This window comes from Brienomyrus brachyistius, chromosome 1 (assembly GCF_023856365.1).
Source record: "Brienomyrus brachyistius isolate T26 chromosome 1, BBRACH_0.4, whole genome shotgun sequence".
NCBI lineage: Eukaryota > Metazoa > Chordata > Actinopteri > Osteoglossiformes > Mormyridae > Brienomyrus > Brienomyrus brachyistius.
In genome coordinates, this window is record NC_064533.1 from 35,793,971 (window position 1) to 35,815,078 (window position 21,108).

Sequence of the window (21,108 nt, forward strand, 5' to 3'; positions counted from 1 at the left end):
TGCATCGTGGTATTGTCAAACTAAATCAGGAAATCTCTCTTTAAATGTATATAAAATGTCGTGTCTAGGAGAAAATGATGTTTAGAAAGCCGCAGTAGTATGAACTCAAAGTGCTAATGCTGTAAATGACTATGGACCAGAAATTCTACTGATTGAAATTATAATCAGTACTCCATAGAAGTAAAGACTTCCATCGCGAGCTAATATAACTTAAGATTCTCGGTGTGAGCACCGTTTATTTATTTCAAGTCCAGCTCAGCTCTCGTCTCCCACTTAAACACTTTACGAAGCTGCTTCCCTGCATCAGCCTGCAGATAGTAGACTGAGATCTGAGGGCTTCTTTATGAATCACGAATTAATATTCATGGCGATAAACTTGAGGGCTTTTTACTTTCCATGTAATATGCATGCCTCGTAATGTCGGAGTACCGGTGAGATTCGGAAGCAGGCCTTGGATTGCTCGCCGCCCCCGCCGGCCCCCCCACAAGGAAAGCTCATTTGCCAGTGGTAGCGGCCGCTTCTGGGGCCTGTGGTTCCTGAATATGGGTTTTCCAAACTGTGCCGCCCAGCTTTTGTGTTGTATGTGTAGCTCTGGGTTATTATGATTAAAAATGCATTCACTGAAATGGTGAGTTTCGTCCTGGATTCTAACTTTTCTTGGAGAGCCCTCTTTTCCTTTCTTGTCTTCCTTATCACTGACTTGCCCTGCCCTGCTCTCTGTCTGCTCCAGGATGGCCGGCTGCGTGTCAATGACCAGCTGATCGCCATCAATGGGGAAGCCTTGGTGGGCCGGTCCAACCACGACGCGATGGAGACGCTGCGGCGCTCCATGTCCATGGAGGGGAACCTGCGGGGCATGATCCAGCTGGTGGTGCTGCGGGTCCTAGACAGGCCAGGGCAGGTAGGACATGTTCATCTCCAGCATGATCCCTCAAAATGTTCCTGAAGCTGGAACTACGAAGTGCTTGGCAATTGTTCTCCTTCTTACCTTATTAAAAGAAGGATTTACAAAAAATCTGATCTGATTATTTTATTAGAGCATTGATGGCGCATAAAAGGAAACAAAAAGCACGTCAGCTGGGTATTAATCCTGACCATTCCTTGCGGCACTATGTGCATCCTGCCAGAGGGTATATCTAGAAGCTTGGCTTGGTGCTGTTCATTGAAAGAGCATGTCACGTGGTCGAATGAAACGTGAGTTTTTCTTGGAGTGATGAAAAATAAACACCCTGGTGGTATCATTTCCTCAAGCCTGATGGCCGACGTTGGTGCCCATGGTGGAGCTCCCTGCCCCCAATTATGAAAATAACTGAATTGACTGAACTTGACTTCTCCCTTCTAACAGTTTCAGTCTCAGTCTAGCAGTTTTAGTTTTTATTCAGTATTATCTGTTGTGTGTAGAACCCAAATAATTGCTGTTTGCTGTTTCGCACAGTATGAACGAGACCAAATAAACTTCCGACAGATTATTTAAAACAATTGGGGCTTTGATCCATGTCACTGCAGAGGAGACCAGCTTGGGCCTGCAAGGCCTTCCTGAAATCTCCCAGGTGCTTTTGTGGTCTAATGGCTACGACACGGTGTCGACAATCAAGAGTTAAACCACTCTGGAGATTTATGATTATTGTTGCCCGTTGTGACGGATCACAGCCGGTGAGTGTTAGAAAGGCAGAGCTGTCTGTTAATGTCCCTCCGAAATAAAGATGGATATTGATCAGCCATGTGAAGCCCCACGGAATATAAACAAAACGAGGCTCTATGGATTGCGGAGATCTGCTGGCTGTGGACGCCCTGGCCCTGCCCTCCAGCAGGATGGATCGTTACTGCTGGAGATAGTAATCCAGGCGAGCATGACTGATGTGTAGGTTTAGCCATAGACATAATAGCCCGCCGGGGTTGAATGTTGCCTGCGAGGTTCAGCATTGTTCAGTAACAGTTTGTTTTATGGGGGAGGTAGAGCAGAGTGGGCCATGGGTTGGAGGATCATAGTCAGGCTTGAATTCTCCCCATGGACCTCAGTTTTGTTCACTAATAGTTTATCATAATGGTCTGAATGCTAGAGGGTGCCCTTCTGTGACGTGCTGTCTGGGGATTTTTCTCTGCAGTTTTTTGTATTAGTTCTCCCCTGCTACTTGGGCTGCCTTCGTTTTGGTGTCATATTAGCCAGTTGCTGTCACTCCTCACAGAGGCCTGGGAATTGTGTGCGACACACAGGACTTCCCCTGAGCGGAGGAGGGCCGCTCTCTGTCTGCTCAATTTACTTCTCTTCACAGTGGCTCCCTGCCCGGCGTTTGTTCAGCTTCACCTCCGAGCAGCGAGAGCAGGCTTCGTGGCAGCTTTCCGCTTTCCTGCCGCATGGATACACCTGCGCATCTGCAGGGACTTTGCAGCTATCTCTCGTTGGGGAACATTAAAAGTGTCTTAATTCCTGCATGTTACTGAAAATCCCACCACCTCCTCCTGCGCTGAGCAGATGAGCAGCTCTCATGTAATTCAATTATGCCCATTTCTGCTGAATGGCTACGAACAATGGTGGGAATGCTGTGGGGGAGCAGGCCGGGCCGGGAGGAAGCCTGAATGCCTTGGCACGCACTGGTTCTTTCAGCACGTTGTCGTCGTAGATGCTCTTGTGCTCCTCTCCTCCTGGCAGAGTCTGTTGGAAAAGGCAGTGAGACTGTCACCAGATCTAATCGCACGCTCTCTGCATCGCCGTGGAATGGCCATCTAAACAGCCCTGTCATAATGTGATTACTCCCCGAGGCTCGTTAATGAAATCCTGTCCGTGGGAATCCTGCGGGCTGACCACCACACCAATTCCCAGTCTCTCAAGTGTGAGGCGTTGGGGGGGCTGCCCACCAAGCAGGGGGTGCATCCCCGCCTGGACTCGATGTTTTAGGCAGAGCGCTGAAATCCCCGCGCTGCTATCTGATTAAGATGCTCTGAACTTGCATTGAGAGCCCCTTGCTGTAGCTGCTAGCGCTTTGCTAAGATGAGCCTTGAGGGATGTGGCCCTCTGCACCTTATCTCCATGGCCCCACCCTCCACCACCCACAGAAAGGGGCGTGAGTTATGGGGGTCGCTCCGTGTGACGTGCCCTGGTGTCGGCCCCCCACCCCGTGTGATCGCCCCGTCGTATGGCTGAATAAGCCCACTGTAACTTGCCTAGAGGTGTAATCAAACAGCTCAGAGCAGCAGATAACTTGCTCATCTTCCCACTTAACTTCCCAGCTGTGGGTAGCCCTCATTTCACACTCCACAAAGTCCTCTGTACTCTGCAGGGAGAGCCAGCACAACAGGAGGCCGCATATTTACATTTACATTTAAATTAATTACTTAGTTGACACTTTAATTAAAGTGGCTTTTACCAAGTTTCTACCCATTTATAAGGGCAGATATTTTTGCAGAAGCAGGTCATGCTAAGTGCCATGCTTAAGGGAACCACAGCCAGCCTCCCCAGCGATGTAGGCAGGTAACCTTCAGGCCTGCTTTTCTCCTCTGCGTCTAGCTAATTATGCTACTGAGCGCTTAAACCAAGTAGCTAATGGCATGTTGGTACTGCTGTATATATAGAGGAGATAAACACCTTTCACGTATGACATCACATCACAGTGTTATGCATGCAGAATGATGGAGCATCTGCACAGGCTGCCGGTCTGCACTTAAAATCTATTTGTAAAACCTGGCAGAATCATGAGTCGTCTTTTTTTGGGATGGGTGGGATTTGTTTTTCACCTGGAGAAACAGGCTTTCTGTCCTCCGGTGGCATCTCAGGATTAGTGTTACTCTCGTATTGGGAGACCTCTCTTACTTCTCTGAATATCTTTGCCTAAACGGTCTGTCCTCCGTTTATCCATGGAAGCAGACCCTTTGCACCCCTGCCTCCCGCCCCCCACGTTGGCGTGCTGATCCTCTAAAACACTTTGTTTTTCCCTGACTTCCTTGATTTCCTGTTAATTTCCATCAGTGCTCATTCTTCTCCTGACTTTCTGTAAAATTGCAAGCTCTGTATTCTCCCTTTTTAGGAGAAAAACTAGCAAATGGAAGACTTGGCCCTAGGAGTCCTCATTGATCTATACCTCCCGCTTGCTCATAATCTCATTTGCTGCCCGTCACTGTCTGTGCCTCGGCAGGCTTGTGCCTGCCCAGCTGTGGCCCCCCGGCCCAGTCGAGAAGGGAGCGGGCCGCAGTTAGTGCTGATGGCAAGGAGAGTCCGATCGCAGGGCGCTGTTTGATTTAACCTGCGTGATCTCTAGTGGAGAATATTCTTCAGATGCAGGTCATGTTGAATGTTTTTTTAGTTTTTGTTTAGTTTAGAAATTGTGCAGATATACCATCCGCAGCAATAGCTTGGGCATTTCCATAGTGGTGCTGCCCTTTGATGGTCAGACGTTCCCAGGGCTGTCGGCCTCTGATCGCACACGCCGTTCTGCTGCATGGGCTGGCCTCTGGTCGACCCCGCGCCCCCACCGGCGTGTAGGCCAAGGCGGTCGCTGCACGGAGCCTCAGTGTTCCCCCTGTGTCACGGTCCCCCTGCTGCAACATCGGCCCCAGCTACAGCGTATCCCCACATCTGCCTGTCAACCTGTAGTCCAGCTGAAACGGCTCTATGACGTGCCATGTTATGTATGGGTCAGAAATGTCAGACTTCTGTATCACTCTCCGAACACGGGCGTTTGATGTGAAATCCAGAGCAAAGGGAATGTCCTGCTACGCAAAGCATCTCCTCCAGGCAGCTCTGCTCTGCATTTCTTGGATGTCAACTTTGCTGTAAGATCTGATCGCGCTCTGGCTTGTCAGCGTTCTTCCTGGTGCTGCGAACACCAGTGACGGCCCAAAATCTCTCATTCCTGTCTGTTTTTTGGGTCTCCCATCAAGCAGGGCCTGTTCTTCTGTTTCTAAAAACGGTGTGTTAATATTTGACGTTGTTGCTTACATGAAGTGAGTACATTGAATATCTGGGAACATATTTTAGCCTAAGATTTTAGCCTAAGTATGTTAATAAGCTCATTTCTTTTAATATCCAGCAGGAATACCCCGAGTTTTCAGGCTTCCAGAACCAGCCATTGCAGCCAAGGAAAGCAGACAGCCCTGCCCAGCCCCCCATGGTGAACAACAGCATCTACGAGAGGGCTGGAGGTAGGCACTCATGTGGCACTTTTATTTAATAATGGAGCAGCCGGTGCGTGGCAGCTCACAGAAGTCACGCCCACCACGGGTTTCCATTCCTGTTATTGGCTGACGTTCTGAGAAAGGTGTGGCTGAGGCTGTGTGTGCATGCAGTCTGGAAATCACCATACATTTAGAAACCTTGTCAGTGTAATGAAATTCCTTTAAGGTTTCATGTAATGTCCTTCATTTCTGCTTCACTTTTTAACTGCATCTTTTAAATGTTCGTGCGAGTGTGGCTGATGGTTTTTGGCGATATGAAAGTGAGTCACACTGAAGTCCATCAGTGCACCAAATGATAGGCTTTTTGATACATTTCACTCTTGAATCTGTTTGAGGTGAAACGGCTCCGATGCTCGGTTTGTATTAAGGATGATCCTCCAAGGGCCCCGGTCTCCTGGCAGCTCTGATGTACTTCCCCAGAGGAACACTGCATAGCCATAATAATCTCTGCATGGGCACATTTTTCAGCCTGTAAACATTTATAGTCTATGTGTCTTTTAGGCCAGAACCTGATCCAGTGTTGTCCAGGTCCAAGACAATAACTGACAGCACCCCCACCAACTGTGAATGTTTCTCAAAGCAAGACTTCTGTGGCTACAAATTCAGAACATTTATGAGATTATAATGTGTTTATTTTATAATACTTTCAAGCTGACAACACTTGCCTTGTGGAAGTGCGTTTTATGGTGCTGTGGCTAAGAACACGGACAAAATAATGAGCTGCGTTTTCTGCTGTGTTTATACAGCTTTTATCTGGTAAACAGTATGCTCTGACCTTGAAATCATTATGCTGATGAAGTCTATTCTAAATAGGGCATGTTTGTATATATAGTATTGTGTGCGAAGTCCGTGTGATCCGCTGAAAATAGAACTGCAAACTGTTTAAAATGCATTATTATCTTTCAGGAAATTATTCTGAAAAGCTTTTGATTCTTCTGATTCGCAATGTTCTTTTTGTGGTGTTACGGAGAGTGTGTATATGTGTGTCTATAACATACATTATATGGACAAAAGAATTGAGACACACCTCCTAATCACTGAATTCAGGTGTTTCAGTCAGACCCATTGCCAAAGGTGCATAAAATCAATCACCTAGCCATGCAGTCAGGTTTACAAACATTCGTGAAAGAATAGGTTGTTCTGAAGAGCTCAGTGAATTCAAGTGTTGTACTGTCATAGGGTGGCACCGATGCAATAAATCAGTTTGTGAAATTTCTTCCATGCTAGATACTCCACGGTCAACTGTACATGGTGGTATTGGGAAGTGGAAGTGTTTAGGGACAACAAACTCAGGCACAAAGTGGCCGACCACGTAAAGTAACAGAGCGGGATCACCAAGCGCCGTATTGACTCCGTAACTGCAGAGTTCCAAACCTCCTCTGGCATTAACTCCAGCACAAAAACTGTGCTGAGAGCTTCATGAAATGGGCTTCCATGGCCGAGCATCTGCATGCAAGCCTCACATTACCAAGCGCAATGGCAAGTGTCGGAAAGAGGGGTGTTAAGCACGCCGCCACTGGACTTTGGAGTGACGATTCACCGTTCTATGTCTTGCCTCTGTCTAGATGGACAAATGCAGGTTTGGCAGATACCAGGAAAACGTCCCCTGCCTGACTGCATTGTGCCAGTTGTAAAGTGTAGTGGAGGAGGGATAATGGTATGGGGCTGTTTTTCAGGGGTTGGTTTAGGCCCCTTAGTTCCAGTGAAGGGAACTCATAATGCTTCAGCATGTCAAGACATTTTTTACAATTCTATGCTTCCAGCTTTGTGGGAACAGTTTGGGACCCTTTTCTGTTCATGCCTGACTGTGCCTCAGTGCACAAATCAAGGTCCATAATGATTTGGTTGGATAAGTTTGGTGTGGAAGAACTGACCCACACAGAGCCCTGACCTCAACCCCATCAAACACCTTTGGGATGAACTTGGATGGAGTTTGTGAGCCACTGCAGGGTAACTGGAGCCCACATACACACACACACATTGTAGTAACTTGATTTGCGAGTGTTTTGCAAGATAAGCAATAATTTAAAATTTTAACTTGATAAACAAGTGAGGTCTTGCAATATGAGTATTATGTATACGCTTTGTCTGCCTAGCGTCACGTAATCACAACTGAGCCGATGGTTCTTCTCTCTGTCTTGCTGCAGGATTGTGGGTAATCATTTCTCATTCTAGGTCTCAGTCTGCATGCCGCACTCGTATAGTCAAAATTTACTAGAAAGGCACCACTCGAATAAGGGCGTAGCAGTGCGAGTGGTGAATATGTCCACATTTCCGCAAAATTGAAAAGGAGGCAAAGGCAGCTGTCATTAGATAGGTTCCTTGTTAAAGACACACAAAAAGAAAGATTCCAGTGAGCCAACAGATAGCAGTGATTCCATTTGTTATAGTGAAAGTCGTCCTACAAAATCACCCTCCTCTTCTCTTCTCTCTCGTCTCCCTCACACCATCCATGATCCTTTTCAAAGGTGAAGTGCAGGTTAATTTGTTTTATGCATTTTTACTTTAATTTTTTGTATTAGTCATTTTTATATAAATATTTTTGCGTTGTGGAACGAATCATCTGAGTTTCCGTATTTTTTTATGGGAAATACGAGTGCTTTGGATTACAAGCACGTTTCCGAACGAATTATGCTTGCAGTCTGAGGTTTTACTGTATATAAAAATATGGGTTACAGTGGTCTTATAATGGGCATGACCTCTGTAGAGCGGATAAAGTGAAATCTGATTTTGAAGAAAATAAGCCTTCAGGTCATCAGTCTTGGCACCAGCAATGTTTTCTGTTGCACGCTTTACAAACTGGGCGCCTAAATATTCCTTCAGTTATGTGAAGCCTCCGTGGTTTGATGGGTAGTAGAGAATGGCGTTCATTCAGGTCACCAGAGCTCCCTCCTCTTAAAGAGGTGTCCGTCAGCCTCTCCGTGCCTGCAGTCGAAGCTGGAGGTGGGCTGGTCCTAATGAACTCATCTACTGCTGGCGATAAGAAGGAGCACTTAAAGCTGGGCAGAACGTCATGGCTGGGGTGAGGGGGTTGGGCAGTCTGTGCTTAACGAGCCCTTTTTCCGCAATAGAGGGGTATTAATCCATCTTCACATAAAATGCTCTTTTTCCTACCGCACCCTTTGCCAGCACAGGCGGGAGAGGTAGGGGCTGTGTGTGTGTGTGTGTGTGTGTGTGTGTGTGTGTGTGTGTGTACACGTGAGGGATACTTTGTTATAGTTTAACACACGTTCATCTTTCGAGAGGCGGCTCTTGCAGATGATGAAGTGTACACAGGAGTGATGCATGACCTATCTTGCACACCACCCAGACAGATGAGGGGGCTCCATCAGTGATAACTGGTCGCCTGAATCGGGCATTAGGAGGAATGATGGTTGCCTTTGCTTGTGCTTTCACTGATAAGACATCTCAGCAGTGATTTCCAAAGAAGGCACAACGTAAGCCCAGACTTTCCATCACGCAGGCGGCAAAGCAAATATGCCGAATATACGCAGCTATGTGTTAAATCCTATGCATACTCGTGCATACTTGTCACACATAAACTGCGCATCTAACCCTCTGCAGCTTCCTGTTTTCTGTTCCACACATATTTCTGCATCTGTCGCAAATGGCCACACAGCAGGTAACATTGTGTCATATTTGTGCAGATTGCCAGAATCTGCTTCAGCTGTGGTGGATCTGCTTCAATCGCCACAGACATAGTGGATGTATACCCATCTAAAGCAATTCTGTCGGCATTAGATGATTATTAAATATTGACACATGCTTATACAGGGTGAGCCAAAAGTAGATATACAGCTTTTGTTTTACAAAGTAAATTTTTTATTTAGTAAAGTTATTCTTAAAGGTTGGTGTACAGTTTATTTTACACTGATTGTAAAATTGTACTGATTGGGTCATGTTTAGTCAGGTGGTGGAAATGACCTCCGTTAACGTTGATACATCCCTGCAGCCTGTCCCTGACACTGTCACACACTTTAGCTACCTTGACAACATCTTTTCACAGTGCTGGGTCAGGTGACGTAGCAGCTTTGACTGGCCATCACCTTCACGTGGCCTGAAACCCATGGACCGGGGGGGGGGGGGGGTGTAGTAAAGGAGGTGACCTTTGAGAGGAAACCCCACACAGTGGATAAATTATTGAAGGAGTTCATCTCGCAATCATTTGTGGGTATTGATGCTAACTGGGATTTGTGTGCTAAAGTGTGTCATGGTGTCAGGGACAGGCTCCAGGAGTCTGTAAAATAACTCTATACCTACTTTTGGCCCTCACTCTATGTTGATGCCAGTAAACAAATAGGCTTAGTTTAAGATCCGTACCAATAGCCTTGGGTTCACAAGTCTAATCCCATGAATCATTATGATAATGCATATTTTGATTTCCCACCCAAGTTTTTGAGCAAGTGGGTTTTAGTAGGAGTATGTGGGGAGGGGGGGTTGAGTTTTTATCATTTATCTGCAGTGCTAATCCCAGCCTTCAGTGACTTTGAAGGCTATGCACACTTAAATATGCCTTATTTGAAGTGCAAGTTTTTCTTTTTTTTTTTTTTTTTAGCTCATCCTGTAGGTTCCGGACCGGCGATGATCATTGTTTGTTATTCATCATCTTTCCTCCATTTGTCAGCTTGTCAACTGTCTGTTTCTCTGTATTTTTTCTCTACCATTGAATACAACTCTGTGTGATTTGACCATGATTAGTAACTAAGCCAAATCTATCATGCCCTTGTTTAAGAGTTGTCAGCCATGTAGAATGACCCTGTCATGAACCAGTATCCGCGGCCTTGGTTGCTAAGCTGCTCGAGGGTGTGATGCCACTTGTACTTTGTCGGTCGTGTGCCTGCACTCTTCACTTTTGTTTTGTGCTCTTTTGTATTTGTCTCAACATCCTGCCAGTTTATCACTCATAATTGCTTTATTTTCTCTTACTGTTGCACCTTAAATGTTCTCAATAGCCCATACAGGCATTCTGACATGTATTCAGCTTAAAACAGCCTCTGAACCCGGCTGTTTATCTAATTCTCTATCATCTGAGACATGAGATCAGCCAGGTCATAGATATTTCAGTGAGTTTTGAGAGCTTCCCATCTCAGGGAGCAAGTGCCATGCCTGCAGATAAGACACCCACTCTATCTCCCACATGCAGCCCACTGCCGCTCCCTGTCCGTCCGTCTGTCCGTCCTGCCGCGAGATGCCTTTTTGTGAGATTTGAGAGCCGTCTTTATGCATGATTGTGTGTGCTACAGAATGATCATTAATCTGTGTTCTTGTCTGTCCAGATCTCACTATTGTGACAAATGGAGGTATGAACCACATGGAAAAAGAGGAGGAAGAAGAAGAGCCACCCCCTCTTCCTCATCGACAGGAGAATGATATGAACTTTAGTCCAAAACCCACGTACTCTCATCAGAGGTAACATTCTGTGCTCTAGCATAATCCATGTTCTTTCTGGGCATATCAGTTGCAGCTTGTTACTAGCAGTAGGTCTCCTCTGAAAGCTGTCTGGAGGAGCAGATGTCACGGCTGTGTATTTGCACAGGATATTATGGACATTCCATAAAGTAAACAAATAGTTTGAGAAGCTGATGATCTGGCTGTCCACTGTTAACCCAGCTTGGAAATACTGTTTGCTTCTTCAGTCAAAGCTGGGAGCCAGACCTGCAGAGAGAGGATGTCCTGCAAGACGGCCGACAGCACAGCCGTGTGAAGTCATCCAAGAGTATGGACCTAGGTGAGGCAGGGGGCTGCACCCCCAGCACACGCATGCCATCCACGGCGTCGGCCTGCAGCACGGGCTGTGCGGCGTGCAGGGAGGCACCCGCAAGGCCAAAAGCCTACCCTGTCCTGCGAGGGTCTCGGGCTCCACATAGGCAGCCTAATATCTCTGATATCTCTAACATCCAAAACCAGGCTCTCTGCTGAAAACATCACTCACTTTTATTTTATTATTTCCCCCACTCCCCCCTCCCCTTAGGAAGCCTAAGTCATCTCTTTGATATTAAATGGCAACTGACAGAGCTAAGTGCATGTCAGAATGGCGATCAATGTAGCTCTCAGATATAACACAATTAATTCCTGTTGTGCATCCAGACATCCCCAATCTAATAATAAGCCATGCATCTGGCATAGGCAGATGATAAATCAGCGTCACGTGAAGACTTTGTGAGCCACGCACCACAGGCCGGTGCCGTTCTGCCTCTGATAGGCTGGCAGTGGGAGGATAGGCCGGGGAGGCCGCTTCAGGCCTGCCTTCATTCTGCATAAAGGCAGAGTGCCTAGCCTCAGAGCACCTCGCGTCAAATCAGACGTGTCCTGTTGGAGGGCCGCTGTATTAATAATACATATACAGATTTAGCCGCCGCACTTCATGAATAATAGAGGTTGTGGCTCCCGGTTTTAATTGAAGTCTGGAGTACAGTAGGATTCACCTTGGCGGCCCAGACAGGCCCCGGGCCTCCCGTGTCTCCTGTTTCTGCAAACACCGCAAGAGCCCAGTACGACTCACGAGCATGAGCTCAGAGCGCAGCCTTTGTGTGGAGGTTATAGTCGTGTACGTGTGAGTCACGATCTCAGAGCCGTAAATCGGAGTTAAAGACAGCACTCAGGATTAGTTTAATAGGGAACGCTGCTATTTCCAGCACCATAAAGGCATTGGCTGAAAGCTGGGTCTGATCAACGCTGTAAAGACACAGCAGATTCTTACTGACACCGACAGAAATAGCATGTGCTAGATTTCAACTCACGAAGTTGGGTATAGGTTTTTACCCATAATGCACAGCTTTAACTTTGATTGCAGGTGCTGGTATGGGATTAAATGAAACAGAAGGCATGCTGTGCTAACTAGTGCTTGGCCTGCCTGTGGCACACTTTGGGGTCACAAGGACATGGGGCAGTAATGAGATAATAGTAATGATGATAACCCCAGAATTTGGCTAGGAATTGGAAGAGCCTTGCTTTCATGCAGGCAGATGTGAAGGGCTGTGTTTTTCAAAGGGTGAAATTCACATTTTTCACGTGGTTGCTGATGTATGCTATACCTACAGTACCGTCCATACACTCATGTTTTGCTCCCGTGATTTTTATGTCCTGTCTACTTGTGAAGCTCCTGCTGTGGTGGTGATGATAATAATAATATTAATGCATTCATGCAGTACTTTTTGTGTGCATCTGGTGCATCACTTTGAATGTGTTGTACCACCTGGATAATATGCAGCTACCTTTTTGTACCTATCAAAGTGCTCCCCTTAATGTACCTCATTTTTTTTATGGGGGGGTGGGGGTGGGTGTGTTGTGATGACTCCTGGTGGTTGGGGGCACTGGGTGTAGAGCCTTCCCTCTGACTGCTGAGCCATCGACTGTGATGGAGGGTGTGATGGCGAGACGGAATGAACCATCGGCCCTAAGTCATTTACTTTATGGATCTGATGGGTCTGATGGCTGTAAGAATTGAATGCACACCATAAAAATTGAACACTGAGGCACAGTGAGGCACAGCTCCACGTATTATCCAAGAATGACCCTATTAACTTTTTTTTCATCGGACAGAGAGTGAGGAATATTAATGTTATTAAAACAGTGGATGCAGCAGTTTTGAATTACACTTCATTAAGTTTCCCTATTGGGTTCCTCCGGTGCAACACCCTAGCTGTGCTCTCCACGCCCGCCTGAGTTCCATTACGGGGAAGCTCATCTTACCGCTCTTTCCCTTCCTCTCTCCTCACACGAGCATTCCTCGAGGCCGGCTTCTTGGCGGATGTGCGTTTGTGTGTACAAATTGTGGTGCCCATGCCAGCGTCTGGCCCAGTTTCCTGGGTCCGGGGCCCATTCGTCTTCCCCAGGGCTTTCTTGTATGTTACACCAAGTAAACGATGACGTCATGTGCAAGTATACGGGCGTGTGTACCAGTGAATAGGGAATGGCATTACGTGATGACTGAGGGCATTGAATGGCCAGGCAGCTTTATTTTTGGGTAGGTGTTGTGCTGTCCCCTTTAGTAGGACTGTACACCTGAATTACTCCGCCTAATGTAAATTACATAAAATGATATGCTATAATAATTTCTCTGCATTACGGTACCTTTCAAGCTCGGATGACAAGCACCATGACTAAGAATTTGGTGCGTGAATGCGGACTCGTATCTTTCTTCGGTGAGACTGACATCCGCCATCTGAGCCGTAACCAGAATTCTACAGTTGATTCCTCTTCCACGGCCTCCTGGTGTGTTCCATTTGCCATGGCAACGCAGCCGAGTTCCGCACCGATTAAGCCGCCTCCCTCGTGCCAGCGACGGCGAGTCACAGTGAGCCCTGTCCCCTCCTCCGCCCTGGAGGAACCATCCCCACCATTGCGATCTCAAAGTGCCCTACAAGGCTAAATGTAATCCTGTAAGCCCTCGATTCAGAAGCTATTTGTGTCTAAGACCTATTTTGGGTGCCGGAGCTAATCATGCAGTCTTTTGGGCCTTGTGCGGTGCACTTTCTCTGCTAGGGCTTGGGTTTCAAACTGCTCTTGTTAGTACTGCCGAGGCAGTAAGATGGAAAATGATTACATTATATGTAGACGCATTTGTCTAACTATTTCTCCATTATTGCTTTGAAATGTGAGCTTTTGTTGAAATTAGTAACCCTTTTTAAAAATGTGGTAATAACACAAAATTACAGTCACAGATGTCAGGACCTAAACAATTGGATAGTCTTTGATGCTGCAGTTATGGGGTTTCTGCATCTCTTGATGAGCTAATGAATTAGCTGGCTCTGTTGCAGTGATGAACATTGTCTAATGCCTGTGTTTGATACGTGCTGGTAATGAGCTGGCAGCCGCATTCTGAGTTTGAGCTGATCTCCTATAACATCACAGCAGCTGATCACCAGCCTCATGTGTCTGGATGCCTCAGGTCATGGACAGATCACCTCTTAGGATATGAATAAGGCCATCTGAGAGAGATTGAGATGTACTTGCTTAGACAGTTGCATTGATTTTTTTTTTTTCTGGGTTGTGTTGTTCATAATTAATATTCTAGTTTTGCATATAGCACATCTTCTTTTGCCTGTCACATGTTGAACTGAAAATGGCTGGTACCTTGTTGCCAGACTGCAGTGTAAAAAGTCTGATTGGGTGCTTTTTGTTCCTGCTGGTTATTTCTCGCTTCTCTCTGTCTTCTGAATGGCACTCAGGGCACTTTACCTCAGTGTGATTGTGTCCCACAGGCCCGCTCTGGCCCATGGTCCCCTCTTGTCTGTCACTGGTTCTCCCCAAGGCACTCCATGTGTGTATGTATGTGTCAGTGTTTAAGCACTTTACATATGTTCCATGTGCTCGCTTGGCTGCCTTTGCAGTGCGGGTGAGCGTCTGTGTGTGTCAGCATGCTCTCCGTCAGTCTACCTGTTAGTTACCTTGTCAGCTTCTCTGTTAGCATGCATTTGTATGTTTATATTTGCCAGGATTCTGTCAGTCTCTGCATGTGTGTTTGTGAGTGCCCTCGGTATAGTGACCAGGAAGATGCTTGTCACATGATCCATCAGGCCACATTCTCACTCTCATTTCCCTTTTTTTTTTTCCTGTTCGTAGAATTACACTCATAAAAAATGAAGAAGATTATTAAAAAGAAATCTATGTAATGAAACCCTATTATTGTGTCCTGTGGTGCTACTCGAGCAGCAGCCTTTGCTCCTGCAAAATCCTGCTTCCGTGGATTTCAGGTGCAGGCTGATGCATTTTCTCACCAGTATTCAGTGATACATTTATTATAGAAATGCCAGGCAATCCTATGGGCACCCTCACATCACACGTGCAGTAGGTATAGCTCGCCTTTGGATTTAAACAATTGCGGCTTTCCTCACCAAGCCTGTCGCTGTTCACACATACATTAGTGTCAGGCCGTAGCTGTGAAAGATCACAGTCAGCTACTGTTTTTTTTGGCCCTTCCCCTCCGCTTTTCAGTTCAGGGCTTAAACGTGCCATGTTGTTGTTGTGTGTAAGTAGCATGACCGCAGACGTGTGCGGCAGCACAGAGACGACAGGCCCGCTAAACGCCCTCCTCATTAAAAACCAGCTGCTCCCTTTGTGGGAAGCAAATGTGTTTCGCATTTGCTTGGAAGTCAACGTAAAAAAAAAATATATGCAGAAATAAAAACAAGAAAACCTATAAAGTGATAACAATGAGGCACTGCAGATATTTGGTGAAAGCTCTTTAAAAGTCATGTTTTTGCATATTTCTTTCTCATGCAGCGAATCCCAGATTTGTCGCATTAAAACTATTGCTTTGTAGGTTTTTAAACACTTCTTGCCCAAAGGCTCTGCTACCCTGGTCCCTGTTTGAAATCTTTGCGTCCATTGCCAGCATCCTCGCAGCCAAGGGGAGCTGAAAGAGGCCGAGGCCTGAAATAGCTATGCTATTCCACTGTCTCCCACGCAGTTTGCTGCCTTCAGCGTGCTGTTTGTACACACTGCACTGGCAGGGGGATGCCTCTCCCCCCATCACGGAGGCCTGCTCTGTCTGGGTGTGTGCCCTTCCTGTGCGAGGGTCCCTGCACGCACATGCGCGTACATGCTCACGCTTCCTCTCCCAGAGCCGGTTTGACAATGTGTTTCTGTTGGTGTGATGTACTGATGCCTCTGCTCCACCAGTGTCATCATGGAGCACTGCTGTGTGAGATGCTCCTCCCCACCTTAGGCCTATCATGCTCACTGTCTCCCTCACTTCCCTTCTCACTCATGTCTCATGTCTGTCTTGTTTCCCCAGTGGCTGATGAGAGCAACGTAGGATCCCTGGCCCGGAGGAAGGCAGGTGAGGAATGCTTGTACGCTGTGCCCATGTGCCCCCGTGTCAAGTCCTCGCACGAGCTCATGCACACGTGCAACCCCGTCCAGCACCGAGAGCGGCAGACGTGACGCTCTGTTGGATCGTTTATTCCGAAACACATGAATGTTCACTTCCAGGTCGGCATTGGACTGTGAGCATTGATTTTTAAATCAGTGCACGGGCTTGTGATGGGGCTTGTGCTAATCAGCACCTGCACAGCGCGGCATCAGCGCTTAATTGGTTCTTTCTCTGCTTCCGGTCGTTGTTGCCGACGCTGAGATACAGATTGAGCCCTCAGGTTGAGAACGTCTGGCTGATTCCTGTTTATCCTATTAATTCAGCTGGCTGTACCCAGACACGCATTTTCACGGGCCTATAGTTCTGCACATTTTCACCCCACGGTGTTCCTCGTTTTCACTACCCCCCCCTGATTTCTGATCACTGTGTCCCTGGCTGGTTTCAGTGGTTAAAAAACCCACGATCATGTCGCATCACTGCTGCATTAATTAAGCTATATGCTGATACATAAACATTAGATGACAGAGGGCAATTAGCCAGGTGTCGGCTCAGTACACAGTAAGATGCAGTTGGGTTTTGGAGCAGTGATCTTGCCTTAGGAATCTGGGGAGTGTAATGCATGACAACTTCTTTGTCCCTCTTATTCCAGTCTTGTAAAAACATGCTTGGACTGTATCTCTGAGCACATAAACAAACACCCCTGCCATCGTCAGGCAGTTTAACACAGTCTCAGCAACACAGGTGCCTTTGGCTGCTGGGTGTGGGTGTGATGCAGCCCCACCCTCGCAGGGAATGGCCATAGGCTTTGTACCCAGACCTGTCAGCTTCCCACTGCAACCTGCTACCTGACAAGCCCCGGCTCCTCAGGGAGGATGGGGCTACATCTGCACCAGTGTACACAGCTGTATGCGCTTCGGGGCCACCATCTCACAGCTGAGTCACTGTGGCCAGCAAATTATAAGATGCTGTAACAATCTGAAGCGTGTGAATGCAGTGAAGCCGCGGCTTCAGTGGCGTGAAAGCGAAGGCTTCCAGTCATAACGCACAAGTCATGAAAGCTTCAAATACGATTCATTCATTTAACATTGCTGATCATTTTAGAGTGCTAGGTCATTTTAATCTTGTATTTTTGTAGGTTATCAGGGCTGGGCTGGAATTTAAAAATTGACCCTGGACTTTTGCTGGGGGGGAGATCCCCATAATTTTTTACCCAGCAATTTGGGACCCATTGGCTCACTGGGAAAATTCCCGATTTGCCAGATGGTCAGTCCAGGCTGGGTATGGAGGAAACATGGTTAAAACAGAATAAAATGTACATGATAGAGGTTCTGCAGATTCAAGAATAAGTAATGACAGAAATAATCTAAATTCAGCTGTACTCCAGCTCACTCCTGCAGCTTATGTGTCCTTTACAGCTCTCCAGTTAGCTTTATATTTGAATGGAAGGTTTATTTGCCTGGTAAGGCCATGCTTCCTAACATGCTTCTGCTGTGACTGGAGAACAGGTTGGGTTTCATACATCCATCGTCTTGCAGTGGCATTAGCAGCGCTGCTCCTCAGCGGGAATGATAAACGTGCATGTGTGCGTAGAGGCGTGTGCCCACACAGAGAGCGTGACACACGTATGTGCGCATGTGTGATTTCCTACCCCAGAGACACTGGCTGCCGTAAACTGGATCATGAGTAATGGGGAGCATTTTTCTTTTGGCTCGTGTGATTTTTCTCCGTCGCTACTGTTAAGGGAAGCCGGTAATATGTTTAATAAAATGATCTATTTTTCCGGGCCTTTACTGATGCACAGGCTAATGTTTATTGACAGACTGCCGAGTGCTTTGCTGACGGTGTGTGTTTGGGAGTCCATCGCTTTATAAAGGCCCCAAATTCTGCTTTATGAGCTTTGACATATTTCATTAGCAGGATGGTCTTAAGAGCTGCAGCTCTGATTTTAATCTGCCTAAAACCTCCCTTCTAGAGGTGGTGGGGGGGGGGGGCTGGAATCTAGGCCATTCTTCAGGTTGGGGGTGAGGGTGTAGGGACAAAAGCACTGCATCCCTAGAAGGTCCATTTCCACCTAAACCTCACACCTAATGCAGCTGAGGTCCATCTCCATTGTGATACAACATTCGGGTTCTTAAGTGTCGCAAAGCCACCTTTTGGTGTGTGCAGCTACGACAACTGATAAAAGCAAATGAAGAACATGGAACAAATCAGATATCTAAGAAAGAAATAGCAATAGTTGTGAGTATGGGGGGTGAGCAGAGGGTGCCCATAACCAGGCCCGCTGTGGAAATATTAATCTTTGACCTTGCTGGGTTCAATGAACCATTCCTGGCTAGATAATGGCAGCTTCACTTGACCTCTGTCATTCACTGAACCAGTCTTTCCATCGCACAAGGCTGTGGCTAGACAGGGTACCGTTTTTTGGTATCATGCTGAGATTTGCAGTGTCGCTAAGGTGGCTGGCTCACTTATTGCTGTTGACGTCTTTGCTTCTGTTACTGCCATTATAGGGAGTTTTCACCTAGAATTGCTTCATTTCAGATTATTTCTGCACGCCAAATTTGTTAGATGTTCTTTTGCCCTGGAACATGTTACATTACTCTGCTCTGCCCATCGATATTTTTATGATGTCACTTGATTTGTTGAACTTGTTAAAATCTGAAATTACATTTTAGATATTTAATAATGTTATTTAATGTAAAATTGTACCAAAGAAAATCACAGGAACTATGTAATAAATCAAATTTCAATGTGTGTTCTATTAATGTAGGATTAATAGGAGGATTAATGTAACATGTTTACCTCTTGGCCAGTGGGACTGTGCTATTTGACCAGGTGAAACACTTCATTTTCAGCTCTCTCACGCTCACATGGGTAGGTTGGAGGACTTGGATAAAGCAAACCTTCTTCAGCAGGATCTCTGAATTGTAAAAAATATGTATAAAATACAGGTAAAACGGAGCATTGACCTTTGGGTTTTCACTGGCTTCATTCTGCAGAGGGCTGTCAGCCTGTGGCAGCGTGTCCAATAGACAGAGGGCTTGGGTGCACAGGGAGCCGAGCACCATGGGATTCCCGTCTCTCTGCTCCGTTTTGTATTCACCATATGGCCCCTGGCCACAGGCCCTAAGCCCACTGCAAACCGCAGGCCCCTCGCTCTCGGTGAAATACACACTGAAGTCATGGAAACGCTCTGCATGCCAGAACTGTGAACCCTATGGAAAATGTGAACTTCACCGCTTGTTTCTTTCATTTTTGATATGCCTTTCAAACAATTCTTTAGCTCAAGTTTACTAATATAGCCAAAAGTATATTTAGAAGTAATTGTGTGCAAAAAAAAAAAACAATGGAATATAGTCACATTTAAAAATAATTCAAGATTTTGCGGTCGCTGTATAACGGAGAAGTCTATATGTTTTAGCATAGATTTGAATTTTTACAAGCTGGCACAGTATCCTGCCAATGAAGAGGATGAGGCTGCTGTTAACCTGGCGACTTGCATATGCGTGTATGAGAGTGCGTACATGCATTTGTACCGAGGAGTGTTTTCCACTGCTCGATACGTCTTATTGACGCACATGCAGGTAGCTAAGTGCTTGCAGAGCTGCCTCCTTAAATCAGTTACTGGCTGAGCTGCCGGACGGAGCTGTCTGTGGAGGGCAGTGTAACTTACTGCGATGGCAAGATCTCAAATACAGCTGGAAAAGACATCCAGGCATCTGCATAAATAGGAAAAAGAACTGAAACATCTGCTGAGCAGCTACATCCCACTGTGCACTGTGGCCCTGATTTGTTAAGCGGGGAGGTGCTGTGGGTCTTCCTCAGGGTAGGGATTCCTGCCGCGTCTGCCTCCCACAGGCTCATAAGGGGGTCCGGCCTGTTCACAGCCTATCGGCCGCATCTCTATTGGATCCCTGATAGTCATTTTTTGATGTGCTATTTTGCCTGTTGTTTTTCGTTTTTTAGTAATCCAACAAACATCAGTCACATTTCTGTCTGAGGTGTCTCCCCAGTGCCAGGAATGCTGGCAGGTACCACAAAGGAATTTTCTGTAACATACATAAATAAAATTAGACCTTGAGAAACGGGAGAGGCTGCACTTGTATGTACCCCCACTCCTCCCCTCCCATTTGACAGACTTCCTTATCCCAGAATTGGCATGTATGTGCGGTGTAGCTGCAACAGCCATTCGCTACATGTGGCCACCGCAGACGGGGCTTTCCCAGCAAGCACCTGGTGTTCTAAGCGCTCGCCACCCCCTCCAAGATGAGTGCTAGAGGAAGCACGCGTTCATTGATGGGTGGGGTGATGGGGTGGGTGGAGAGGGTGTTGGAAAAATCCCCTTTATTTCATCTGCAGAGTGCCCTGTGCGTCCCTTCTGGGCTGCTTTGCCAGCATATTCCCATTCTCCCAGTCAAGTTGCCCCTGGGGCCATCACACTCAGCAGGTGAAACGGCTTGCCACCCCCCACCCCCCCCCCCCCAATCATTACACCATTCCCCCTTCTTATTTATCCCACCCCACAGCTCAGTCCAGATCCGCCTCGTCACTCCCCGGCTGCAAGATGCTGCAAACAGTATCTGCTGGGAGCCAGGCAGCGTGAGGCTGCCCTCCGCAAGCCCGAGAGTTACTGCCACCCCCTACAGTGGCACCGCCCCACCCTCACAATGGAAAAGCAGCTGCTTGTTGTCGCATCGAGCCGAGAGCAATTGCGTCGGACTGTTTCAATCGATGGGTCCATTTATCTCAGAGGAGGCTGGCTGCTTGTGTGAGGGGGGCAGTTACTGCAGCACAGCCTGGTAGAAATGCGAGTCTCTCTTTCCTTGTCTCTGCTTATGTGAGGGAGGCAGTTACTGCGGCGCGGCCTGGTGGAAATGCGAGTCTCTCTTTCCTTTTCTCCGCTTATGTGAGGGAGGCAGTTACTGCGGCGCGGCCTGGTGGAAATGCGAGTCTCTCTCTCCTTTTCTCTGCTTATGTGAGGGAGGCAGTTACTGCGGCGCGGCCTGGTGGAAATGCGAGTCTCTCTTTCCTTGTCTCCGCTTATGTGAGGGAGGCAGTTACTGCGGCGCGGCCTGGTGGAAATGCGAGTCTCTCTTTCCTTTTCTCTGCTTATGTGAGGGAGG

The 21,108-nt window shown here is 47.1% G+C and overlaps 1 protein-coding gene across 4 annotated transcripts in view; it reads left to right on the top strand.

Moving 5' to 3' along the window:
* The window catches only part of pard3bb (par-3 family cell polarity regulator beta b), a 157,672-nt gene that overhangs the window by 78,594 nt on the left and 57,970 nt on the right, over positions 1 to 21,108 (top strand). For 3 of the 4 annotated variants that reach the window (XM_049005889.1, XM_049005887.1, XM_049005886.1), the window contains 5 exons: positions 731 to 901; positions 5,025 to 5,136; positions 10,446 to 10,578; positions 10,806 to 10,897; positions 15,908 to 15,952. In XM_049005889.1, coding sequence (XP_048861846.1) covers positions 731 to 901; positions 5,025 to 5,136; positions 10,446 to 10,578; positions 10,806 to 10,897; positions 15,908 to 15,952 — 553 coding nt within the window. The remainder of the gene's footprint in view (positions 1 to 730; positions 902 to 5,024; positions 5,137 to 10,445; positions 10,579 to 10,805; positions 10,898 to 15,907; positions 15,953 to 21,108) is intronic. The other variant, XM_049005888.1, reaches the window with a different exon arrangement.